This window comes from Hyalella azteca, unplaced genomic scaffold (assembly GCF_000764305.2).
Source record: "Hyalella azteca isolate HAZT.00-mixed unplaced genomic scaffold, Hazt_2.0.2 contig4106, whole genome shotgun sequence".
Classification (NCBI taxonomy): Eukaryota; Metazoa; Arthropoda; class Malacostraca; order Amphipoda; family Hyalellidae; genus Hyalella; species Hyalella azteca.
Window position 1 is genome coordinate 20554 of NW_025934332.1, and position 13691 is coordinate 34244.

Consider the following 13691-nt stretch of genomic DNA (forward strand, 5'->3'; position numbering starts at 1 on the left):
GTGAAGATACATGTACGTTATTAATATTGATACTCAAGTGCGAAAGTGATTCAAAATGCAGACTAGTAAAGATAGTGAGATCATCCCAACGCAAGTTAATTTTACAAATAAAGTGAACGACTATGTGAATTGTGCCCTGAAATTTTTTTGCTGGGACTGTGATATAAATTGCAATTCAATGATAGGACTGGTGACTCACATTTTAAGTGATCACTATTGCCATCACTGTCGATTTTTCTTCCGCCATAAAAGTGACGCCAGCTTGCACAGTAAATTTGTTCACAGAACTCCAATACAGTGCGCGTTTTGCGTGAAATCCAATTTCCCAGACGAACAGCAACTAACGCTGCATATTTTGATAGAACATGATGCATCCATAGGATATTCGTACAGATGTAGTCTGTGTCCGTACAAAGTCGTGAGTCGCTCTAGCCTCATGCAACAACACATTCAAGCACATGTTCAAATGGTTGCAAATGATTACATTTCGGATAGGAAAAAGTTACAGTCTCACGAATTTTTTACAGGAGTTCTCATTGATTCGGATTCAAATAATCATCGCATTCCAACTTTGGAATGTAAGTCTTAAGATAACATATTTTTATTGCATAGGCCGTACATCACTATTGCATAGCCGTACATCACTAATGTGATTTACGGTTCCCTATTTCAATTTTTTCTATATTGCAATATTACATCAACGGTAAATGAGTATACTTTGTACTTAATTATTTTATATTCTAGAGTATATAAAAATGGGATCCCAGGAAGGAGACTTTCCTCCTATATATATATATGGCTTCCATTGGATCGAATGCCATAGAAAACACCATTGATTGTTGATCAGCTCTAACATACTTTTTAAAATTTAGGATTTATAATACTTTGAGTTGAATACTGCCAAATTTTCTAAATTACTGTGTAATGTTCATAGCTGAATTTTGGTGAATGATATAATATTCTGGATTATTTTCGACAGTTTGGATCATGCACCGCAAGGATGAAGAAGTCTTTTTCATCCAAGATTATAGCGAAGAAATCATGCCAACGCCCGCGCATTTTTCAGATAGAGGAAGTGAAATTCGCGAGTTTTTAGAACATTCCACCTGCATCGAAAACACTGACGAAGACTTCTCTTTGGCAGATTTATTTCGCGAAGATATCAAAATCGAAGAAATTAAAACAGAGTCCAAAGAACAAGAAGATGACGGTGAGAAATCGGCGGTGATTCGAATACCAATAGATTACGCAGAAATTTCGGAAAGTACGAATGAATTAGATGCTGATGGAAAGGAAATGCATGCAAAAATTTATGCAGAGGAAGAAAATGAATTGCTGATTAATTTAAAGACAAATACAACAGAAAAAGAGTTTCACGAAATTCGAGAAAATGAAAAGATCGAAAAATCAATGCAGAAACATGTCCCGAATGAAGCACAGAGTAAAAAATCCAAGCAACTTCCACGATCAGAAAATAAAATGAGGATAAAATCAAATTCAGATTATAGCGAAAATATTTCGCGTGTTAAAGGAATTGCATTGGTGGAGTGTAACGAAACCTCTAAAAAGGAATTATTTTTAAGCCATGGACGAATCGGAGACTTGCCTGCCAGAAATAACTATGCAACAATAGCTTCCAATAATTCCAACGCCGGGATCAACTCTGACTTGGGATATTTTCTTGCGGACAGAAAAATTAAATCAATCTTAAAAAACGCGTTCAATGAACGACCTTCTAATATCCATCCCAAGAAAAATGTTTCATTCCAACTACCTGCAGAGGAAACCACGATGACGGTAGATGGAAAGAACGTAAAAGAAAACTCTTCTGAACGCGAAACAGAAAGAGCGAAATTTCATTCGAAGAATCAAATTGAACCGTGCCATGAAAATTGTCCCAACATTTATGACAAAGTTGTACAGGGAAAGGAGGTGAATACTGGAATCTCAAACAAACAACGAATTCATTTCAATCTACCATCGACTGATAACTACCCAGAAATAAAATCAGTGCTAACAATCAAATGCTCGGGGAAGATATCGATTGGATGTCACTCGCAGGCAGCATCGGATTCCGTAAATCAAAACATTAAATTAGATGGACGCGATACGAGCCCTCCACTTCTTTTTTCGAGTCGAGGAGGTGAAAACCAGGTGAAAAAGAAGAGAAAAAATCGAAAGCTGACAAATCAAATACCAAACCATTATTCAAAGAAAAATGGATGGGAATCACAAAATAAATCTTCGATGTTTCTATGGTCTGATAATTTCGAAAATTGGTTTGAAAAGAAGCCCATGACTCTTGAGCAGACGACGAAGTGTAAGCTCAACCTAGAACGTCAACGGAAGGAAAAGATTGTAACAGTAATGACTAAGCAATCCAATGCACGGGAAACGTGCGATTTATCAGGACAAACTACTGATTTTTGTCCTTGTTACGCATGTGATATTTGGCAGTGATCCGCATCTTAGTTAAAACTCGCTCCTGCTCAAAATCACAAGATGCATTAACCCTTTCACGGGAAAGTTACCACAAATAGTCACTTGGAATCGCCTCCCAAAAACACCCACTATACGGCCCCAGTTTATATTTGAGGCATCGTTATCGTGCCTCTGTCAATTTCCCACTCAGCTAACCATCGTTTCGTTGATAGCATCATTCCCTACCAAGCTTAAAATTTTAAATATGAGCATTTAAATGAAGTTTTTGATACCGACTGTGAAATTGTCGCTCTCTTCGCATTTTTTAAAGGCGGAAGTAGCAAAATCTGTTCATTTGTTTGAGGTAACTTGAATAAATTTAATTAAATTGAATCTTGCTGTTTGGACTGAATTGAATTTGAATTGAATTGAATTTGTATTTCTTGAATTTGAATGAAATGTAAAAATTTTGCTTCGTGACAGCATGTAATAAATTCTTCAAGTGCGATTACTATTCCAATATAAAAAGTTTTGAAAAAAAAAACATGTGATTAAATATATCTTTTAATGGTTCATATTTTCCTGTACTGGTTTCATAAACTAAAATTTATGCATACTTCTATATGCTTGCCCGCGAGAATGTTGAGATCTATTCGATATATAGTGTTGTCCATCGGTATTTGTTTATTTTCACTCTATATGAAAGTCGTCCAATAAATTTTCAATTCCAACTGACCACGGAGACTTGCCTGCCAGAAATAACTATGCAACAATAGCTTCCAATAATTCCAACGCCGGGATCAACTCTGACTTGGGATATTTTCTTGCGGACAGAAAAATTAAATCAATCTTAAAAAACGCGTTCAATGAACGACCTTCTAATATCCATCCCAAGAAAAATGTTTCATTCCAACTACCTGCAGAGGAAACCACGATGACGGTAGATGGAAAGAACGTAAAAGAAAACTCTTCTGAACGCGAAACAGAAAGAGCGAAATTTCATTCGAAGAATCAAATTGAACCGTGCCATGAAAATTGTCCCAACATTTATGACAAAGTTGTACAGGGAAAGGAGGTGAATACTGGAATCTCAAACAAACAACGAATTCATTTCAATCTACCATCGACTGATAACTACCCAGAAATAAAATCAGTGCTAACAATCAAATGCTCGGGGAAGATATCGATTGGATGTCACTCGCAGGCAGCATCGGATTCCGTAAATCAAAACATTAAATTAGATGGACGCGATACGAGCCCTCCACTTCTTTTTTCGAGTCGAGGAGGTGAAAACCAGGTGAAAAAGAAGAGAAAAAATCGAAAGCTGACAAATCAAATACCAAACCATTATTCAAAGAAAAATGGATGGGAATCACAAAATAAATCTTCGATGTTTCTATGGTCTGATAATTTCGAAAATTGGTTTGAAAAGAAGCCCATGACTCTTGAGCAGACGACGAAGTGTAAGCTCAACCTAGAACGTCAACGGAAGGAAAAGATTGTAACAGTAATGACTAAGCAATCCAATGCACGGGAAACGTGCGATTTATCAGGCCAAACTTCTGATTTTTGTCCTTGTTACGCATGTGATATTTGGCAGTGAACCAGTGATCCACATCTTAGTTAATATTCGCTCCTGCTCAAAAGCACAAGATGCATTAACCCTTTCGCTGAAAAGTTACCATAAATGGTCACTTAGAATCACCTCCCAAAAAAGATCCACTACGGTCCCTGATTTTTATTTGAGGCATCGTTATCTTGCCTCTCCCAATTTCCCAATCACCTAAATATCGTTTCGTAGATAGCATCATCCCCTACCATGCCCATAAATTTATATATGAGCATTTAAATGAAGTTTTTGACGCCGACAATGAAATGGTCGTTCTTTTCGCATTTTTTAAAAAAGCCGGAAATAGCAATATCTATTTATTTATTTGAGGTAACTTGAAAAAATTGAATTAAATTGACCCTTGCTCTTTTTGTATACTTGAATTCGAATAAAAGGAAAAATTTTTGCGTCGTGACAGCATTTAATAAATTCTTCAAATGCGCTTACTATCCCAATCTGCAAGGTTTGGAAAAACATATGAGTAAATATATATTATAATAGTTTATATTTTCCTGTACCGGTTTCAGAAACTTAAATTTATGCATATTTCTATGCTTGCCCGCGATCTATTTTGATAAATAGAGATCTATTTGATAAATAGTGCAGTCCATCGGTATTTGTTAATTTTCACTCTACATGCAAGTCGTCCAATAAATTTTCAATTCCAACTGACCAATATTCATAACATTTGCGCTATAATTAATTCGTATTACGTCAGAGAGAATGCCACATAAAATACCGTAAAGGGTAATATAATTGAAAAAAATATTTAGGGATGAAAAAATCAAGTAACTAAAATAATGAACTAATGAAAAATAGTTCAAAGAATTGTTTAATGTTCAATGAATTGCTTATCTACGAGTTTCTTCTCCGATGAAATAGTGAAATTGCGAGATTCCACTTCCCCCTGATAATTAATGTAATAGAATGAAACGTATGCAAGTTTGGTGGGAATTCGGTTTGGAACACTCAACGGTGTAAATTCTTTATCCTAGTGCACGGTCTATTTCTATGTATTTTAGGAATAGATTTTTGCAGTTTAGAATAAGCGCTATTGAACATTCACACAACTCTAACAAAATAATTGACGATCATAGATTGAAACTCAACTAAATTTATTAAAATCACACATTAAACTTTTATCGCCTTCGGCAATATTGACCAGAGTCTGACTCACCTTTGTCGGAGGTATTGTCAGTTTTGTTTTCAATCAAGACGATTGTGTCTCCATCGAGAAGGTATCCAGGAAGAGAAGTCTCCACCTCAGCCCCGGTATCCTTCATGACGACCGTGTAGGTCTTAACGTAAGAATCCATGGCCTTAAGCAGCTCTAACGACCGTTCTGACAGTTCTGAGGGCGTGATGTTCTGCTTCAATAACACCGACAAATCATCAGGGGTGAACGGAATGGGAGTCGAAGATGCCACTCCGCTATACGCGGGAGTCTTGGAACCGTTCCTCGACTCCATCCGCAGTGAAAACTCGGACGAAAGAGACGTCCCAGATCTTTCATTTGACGACTCGCTGGGAGATTTAGCCGCAATGGACATTTCAGATTCACTCGATAAAGATTGATAATCCATGCTGGACATAGAAGCATCTGAAGGCTCTTTAATCAGCGGGCTTTTACTATGCACCCTTTGAGGATCGTTATCTTCTAGCGCAGCAGCGTTGAGGTCGCCATTTACATCATGCAACGACTCTTTCTTCCTTGATACTTCGACGTGTAAGCCGTTAACAACGTGCGACAAACTCGGGGGACAGTCGGGACTTTTCTTGTCAAGTTCTATTGATGAAGACGAAATTTTGGCAAGCACCTGAGGAATTTCATTCGATGAACTTTTGAGAGCAGAGAGAAGGGGTGAGAGGACGTGATCGATGGTATCTCTGTCTGAACCCATCACCTGCAAAGAAAAACAGACGTCATTAGATTAAATCGTTTAGAAATATAACAGGGGTGTCAATTTCGTGTATTCTAGGCAAAACACGCAAGAATAGGACCAGTAAAATTTTGGAAAATTACGAGCTGGAATTTACGTATTTATTTTCTTACCGATTTAGATTCTACGAAACGTAATTTTTTTAAATCGATACGTATATATTTTCTAGCATTACTTACAATGCGCCAAGATGAAGCTACCACTTGATGAGCTTCATTGAACATGAAAAGTGAATGCTGGAGGCTCAACATAATTGAAAAAATAACGGATTCAACACCACAAATGTTCACTGATCCGATATATTGGTAACCGTTAATACCTCTTATACGGAGTGGTAGTATTAATTAATAAAATATTTATATGGTTTCGCTTCATAATAAGATTACATGCTCTAATTCATCTCTAACAGTAAAGAATTATATAATAGAATACCCGTTTATTTATTAGTGATAGCACATTTTTCCTTTGACCGCGAAAAAATCCTGCCTTTGTTTTAGTGAATATTTATACAAATTACTTCAAATTTAAATTATTTTTGCAAGTTTGATTGAAGACCAGAGACCTCGATGACCTTAACCATGTTTTTAAAACCATAATATAAGGGTTTTTCATGGTTTTAAAACCATACCCATGGTTTCAAAACCATAATATAAGGGTTAAGCCGCCGCCTCACATGCCGCCAACACTCTGAAGGGCCAGAGAGCCCCATGACGGAGGCTCACAGAGTGACGATCACTCACATTGGAAGCTTGCACCAGCATCATCATGCGGTGCCCCGACGCCTGCACCAGCATCATGCGGTGCCCCGACGCCTGCACCAGCATCATGCGGTGCCCCGACATTATCAAGCTAGAGTCTCCAGCTATCACAGTTATCAACCAACAAGCCACCGGATTTTTCAGGAAATAGAAATTATTTTCCGCATATGATTACGTTCTATTTGGATCTGTATCTACTATATACATTGTTTGTACTTATTTCGCTTTAAAATTTAAAATTTAAGTATGGTAAAACCCTCGATTTTTCGATAATATTGTATATTTAAACTTCGAATTCTTTTAAAATATTATTTCGTAACCTTTTTGCTATTGGCCAAAGTCAGCAAGAAATTTTGTAGGAATCCTTGAAAAAACAATCACCAAAATAATAAAAGACTTTCTTTCAAATAAGCCCTATGATCTGGTGATACATTTTCAATCTACATATTTTATATCATTCTACAATAATTTTCTATTATTGAATTTCCATACATACGAACAAAACCGACATAATGCTTTGTTAATTTCTGAATGCAGTCGCTAAATCTCACGAGTAATTAAATTCCATTTAAAAATAGTCTTAAGAATTGTAAGGAATTATTTTATTAAAGTGACGGAAGAATAAAATTATCAGTAGAGGTAATAATTGGACTGAACAGCCTCAGCGCGCCCGGCATTTAATTTGGCGCATGCGCGAGGTCGCGGCCGAATCCTAACCAGTAACGGTACGCGGTGGCGACGCGCAACCTTCAGGACAAAAAACTTGTCAAATTCCTCAAGAAGTTGGGCGCTGAAAGAAAGAGCTTTGGGCGGCCCTCGTTGCGGTGTCCCACTTTCCAAGTCTACTGATTTAGAGGTGACCTAATAAAAGAATTGGTGGGAGTGATATGCGCTCAAATGTAAGGTTGCAGTAATTATACATTGACTACATAAATATACATTGAATCTGGTTTTGATTTAATGGAGGCGTGATTGCTTGCATCTTTGAATGTTATGTGTACTTTTCTAAGTGGAAGATACCGTAGCTACATTTCTTGTCGATGCGTAAAAAACGAAAAAAAAATAATTTCAGGAACAAGAGATGCTTGACGTAATTTATTTTTCAATATTGTGTCGTTTGTATTAAATTAGAAGATAGTCTCAATATTGAAACTGAAACATCGATTGAGAACGGGGCATCAGAATGAGCAAGAGTAAAACTTTCTCTCATGAAAGCGTCAATAAACCAAATAAAGTGACCCACTTACAACCGAAGTACCTACCTATAAGGTAGCTTAGCTTAAACGATTAAAATTGCTTTCACTTAAAAACATAGAAACTAAATCTCTTGGAAAACGATCTCATTTCTTGCTAAAAACGTAAAATTTTACAGGACTCGATTCTACACGTGTTGCTTTAAGAACCTTAAAAATTTCAACAGGTTCATATGTCAAACCATTTTCAAAAATACTTGAGCTACAATGGTTCCGTTTCCTCGTCGTGAAGAAGTCACGTAATTCGGGCGAGTCAGGGAACTCACCGTTATACAACGCGCGAGTCTTCGTTGTTAGCAACACAACGCTGACTTCGCTACGTCACAACACTCATTTTTCCGCATGCTTCATGCGTATAAAATTTTAAAAACGATTTTAAACGTTTAAAAAACCAGTGCCGATTCACGGCACTTGTTGCCAATTCATACATTTTCATTACAATAATATTATTCATGTATTGATTTGTAGATTACCGCATTTACAGCTGTGTCAAGAAGTAACTAACGGTGTATCCAATCAATTAAAAATATACATTGAGAATAGGTGTATTATTATGATGATATATGAGATTATATGTGAGGTGCTCATTAGAGGTGCAAGAAGTATGTCTATATGTGACTAGTTTAGTTTGTCGTTCCTATCGTAGTACGCTATACTGAGCAATCTAGGAAGATTCAACTGCCGAAGAGAGTTAAGCACACGACAAATAGAAACAAATTTAAGCTAAACAAATTTGGGCCGACAAATTTTAAATTTTTAAGTTGAAAAAAATATAAACACCACCGCATGAAGACCACTATGCAAAAGCGTCAGCGTAATGTACGTTTTTTACACAACAATTTCTATTTTTACTCGAGACATTTGCCTAAGTTCAGATGGACCTTGAGCCTCGAGAGCTAACATGGGTGGCGGGAGGGCCGCCACTAAAAATTACGGCCGGTTTATGGGCGGTACTTACGAGGAAGTCTACTGACCGCAAAAAGTCTAATCGTGCAATTAGAAATTACTGGATTCATCCTCTTACACAAACACTTAGGAGAATATTTTGAGCATTTTACTGTGTGAGTCATGAGTCTCATGACCCATTGCAAGCAGCATTCGCACTATTGCTATGATTTTCCACGAGGTCGATGATCAGTAATGAAGAATATAAGATACAAGTCAAATAATTTTGCCGAAACCATTAACCGTGATTATGGGCCTCATTGACCGCATTATTAATCAAGAGCTGAATAAGACTCCTCATAACATAACATACATAAAAGGTTGAATTGAAGGTGTTGTATGAATCTTTTTTGAAACATGAAAGATAGGCAAAGAGAGCTATACGCACTGCATGAAACAGTCAGGTAATTACTGAGAAATTTGGTAGAAATCTTCCACCAAGTTCCACCCCAGAATTATACCATGGGAATTCAAGCAACAGAAAATTTAACGTATGGGCATTAAATAGTGAATATATTTACGTCGATGTTAAATGTTAGCGTCAGAGTATTAATTTTTTATATACGAGACCATTGTGCAAACAAACATTACCTATTATGCGTATCCGCATGGATAAAGTGAGTACACATTAGAACTACGGAAATACTTTAAAATTCAACAAAATTCAACTTGCTATACAAAAAAAATCAACTCTTCCCTACAAATCCAAGAAACTTATGAGCTGGTATTACAGCACACACTTTATCCTACGCGTATCTATAACCCATAGCAGCAACGATAGATAGCCGCCTGAGACCGACCCACCTCTCTAACCTTCCTTATCAAGTGCTACGGCGATTCACTGGTACATAACCAACAAGTCTGTATAGATAAAGTTGGAGGCAAATTTAGAAAGGTGCAGCACCGTACACACGCGATGAATTTGAATGGACACGAGTTGCTGGTAATGAGCGCAATGCTCTAAATTTGAACGCGAAAAAATATGTATTGCTTGAACAGACGAAATGCAGTGCCAAAAACAATAGAGGAATGTGCGAGCGGTTTATCGCGTTAAAAATTAATCTATCATGGAAGTTATTGTTTCCATGGAAAATAACTTTTAAAAGATGCAACTACCGATGAATATCAGCATAGCATATTAAATATGATTCGAGTACTCATGTCAGCTATAAAAATGCAATAAAAACTCATTTTAAAGTAGAAACCATCTCCATCATCAGTTTAATACTTCAGGAATACAAGCATAATCAAACTGGCGAGTTAATTTACACATGGAAAATAGAATCCTACGTGATAAACTTTCATTATCCAAAGCATAAATACATTATTGGTAATTAAATTTTAAACTCAATAGAGAACGATGAATAAAATATTGTGATTTTATTGGCGCTTTCTTTGCCCTTCATGTCTTGGTTTACACTTGATATTACACTTTTCTCCTCGTTGGAAAAAAAGGAGCCATCACAATTATAATTTTAAGAATTATTCCAGAAATTCATAAAATAAACCATCAATAATAAATATTTGAACAATGTGCCATTTCATCGCTAAGTAGCTAAGAAAAAAATTCTCTTTTGTTGGCGTTCTGAACTGCAGGTCAAAATCGAGAGGAACTAAAAAGTAAAAAGAGGTCAAAAGAGGAACTAAAAGTTACTAAAAAGAAAAAGTAAAAGAACAAATAACAACACCTTTCAAACTTATCTTTAATCGAGTGAGTTATCTTCACGCCACAGCTAATATGAATGTTAGTCAATTTTTTAACAAAACAAAAGTCGATGTAAAATAGATCAATGGCACTCACTTCTTTAGAAACTAGAAAAAATCATTCGTTAAGAACGCTGTGAGAAAACGAGATACGTAAAGAAAATCCGAGCAACGGTACTGTAGAGAAACTAACACCTGGATGACTACGATCGACGCGGCTGTGCGGTGAAAGGAACAGCGTCGTGCTACGTTCTCCGACAGACTATTAAATTGAGCTTAGATGTCTTTTGCATTTCTTATAAGATTAACTGATTTTTCTTTCAACTACACTTGAAAATTGAAGGAAATTTAATTCATTTTCAAAAACGACCAACGCAGGAACTACATACAAGCTATTAATAATAAATGTAGCATATAAATATCACCACAAACGAAACATTTCAACATTTAGCCTTGAATGTGCATCGATAATGAAACAAATGAGGCCCTGCGCAGTGAAGGATACATTCCAGTCGTGCCATGCCGGGAAACAATAGTTGTGTAATACAGCAACTACATATAATTAGTTGACACTTGATCGTCTTGTTTATATTGTGGCGTAAATAACGATGCCAAGCATGGACGTCGTCACAACGTTTCATTGAATCTAATCAAGGATATCTGAACCTTCTAATTACTGTTATGGATTTCGAAATAAAGTTATTGCGCAACACAATAGTAATTCTATTTAATTTCTTCGAAAACTGACCAAGCGTAAATTCTTTATATCAGAAAGGCAGTGAAATAAACCGACAATTTCATCATCAAACTTCTGTACTCAGTCCATAAACTTTCTGAAAGAATAAAGAAACGATTTAAAAAACCAAAAAAAATATCACGAGCAATCAAAAAATTCAGTGTTAGTTATCAGAGTTAATCCAAGGACTTTGTCTGCCAAGTTTCTCGCCGACACAACAAAATTATTCAGTGAATGGCAGCATTTAACCATTCAAGTGATCCGTCATCGGCTCGTGCGTTACATAAATGATCTGCGGCAATCCAAATACGACGTTATGTATTCAGTGAGTCTGCATGTAACCTGTAACGGTATACGTGCATGTCATTCTCAATAAGTGGTAGGTAGAAAACAGTCAGTCATTCGTTTGTCATTCATTGACAACGAAGTCACAGCGTCATCAGTTCTGACTATCAAAATGATTTGTCAAAAAAGCACATAATATAAAACATAACTTTTCTTAGGAAAGTCGCATATGTTGGTATGATTGGTGCATGCATTGCAAGGCAAAATCAAAATTTCACTGAACAAAGACACATCGAACCAATGAACCTTTAAGCAATCGAAATAAGTTTTTTTGTCAAGTTTCTAGGTTCACCGTAGACAAATCACAGAAAAAAATTATATATAAATGTGTAAGTTATTCTTCGACATCAAAAATTAAGTAAATCGATTAATTGAGTGGAAAATGAACGCGAAATCGAAGAGCCGATAGACCGATCGCGTGACAAAACGATCCAGGCGTCACTATAGTATCGCCTCATTAGTTAATAACAGGCTTCACTAACCTCATCACTTTCCCTGAGCTAACAGCGAGCTATGAAAGCGAATCTTCCACCACTCAACAGGCTCGTCAGTACAGATCTCAAGAGAATACTTAGCACGAGTAAAAATTGCGGTCACGATCCACTTTCCTTCACATGAAGGATTTACTATTACAACCTATCGAGAACCCGATTTTAACTCCACGAGAATAGTATAAAAAGTATACACACTCAACGTTAAGTATATAATGCTCATAACGAACACGCGCTATTTTTTCAGAGTAAATCAATGGATATATTTACCGATTCATAACACGATTGAGAAACTTAAAATAATAATATGCGTTTATAAATTACTTTTTAAAGACAACATTTCTAAAGAGGTTAGTGTCTCCAATGTTAACATGTACAATAAATTTCTTATTTTATTTTTAGACATTTTAAAAAATGATTTTTCATTTTTTTAATATTTGAAAAAAACATTAAATTTTTAAAATTATTTATTCTGTCAATTGATTTATGCATAGTCTTCGACTTTATGCAAGTGTGCAAAATTTCAGATCGATTAGAGAGGTAGAAGTGTGTTAAATATCAACCATAAGATTTGTAGCAGACAAACAAACAAGAAGTGAAGTTAAAGAGAAGTGTTGTAAAAAATAGGTCATCATCGATAGTTTAGATAGAGTTCAATATTTGAACATCATCACTTTCACGACCAAATTTAATTTCAAGTGAGTTAATATTTCATCAGGTCACTCAAATTTTGCCAACCCATAAATTGTAGTGTCTCCAATGTTAACATGTACAATAAATTTCTTATTTTATTTTTAGACATTTTAAAAAATAATTTTTAATTTTTTTAATATATGAAAAAACACCAAATTCTTAAATTTATTTATTCTGTCAATTGATTAAATGCAGTGTCACGGACTTTATGCAAATGTGCAAATTTCAGATCGATTGGACAGGTAGAAGTGTGTTAAATATTGACCATAAGATTTGTAGCAGACAAACAAACAAACAAACAAGAAGTGAAGTTAAAGAGAAGCGTTGTAAAAAATAGGTCATCATCCATAGTTTAGATAGAGTTCATTATTTGAACACCATCACTTTCACGACCAAATTTAATTTCAAGTGAGTTAATATTTCATCAGGTCACTCAAATTTTGCCAACCCATAAATTGGTCTAAGTTTCCTTCAGTTCTGAATGAAAATCAAACGATAACAAATTTATATAATAGTATATATATACTCTTCACATGAAAACAAATTCAGAAATTTGAATTCAGACTTCCTTACCATAGGTCCTAAAGTGAAACATTTATACATTCTAAGTCCAATTGCAGAGAGAGTTTGTTTGACGCAATCTATCCAACAGCCGTCGGGAGTAGCGACCTTTATTAGAGCGAATTTATTTAACTCTATCTGGCAGTCGAGGACGTGTATAAAATGTCAAAGCAATCTTGTGCGCCGTGCATTTCTCAATCAGCAGAAGACGACTCGAGTAAAGCACGGAGGTGCA

At 35.8% G+C, this 13691-nt stretch overlaps 1 protein-coding gene across 1 annotated transcript in view; it reads right to left on the reverse strand.

Annotated features, from left to right (window-relative positions):
• Nucleotides 1-13691, reverse strand: part of LOC108675164 — a 33983-nt gene that overhangs the window by 1825 nt on the left and 18467 nt on the right. The window contains exon 2 of the mRNA XM_018163154.2: nt 5208-5934. Coding sequence (XP_018018643.1) covers nt 5208-5934 — 727 coding nt within the window. The remainder of the gene's footprint in view (nt 1-5207; nt 5935-13691) is intronic.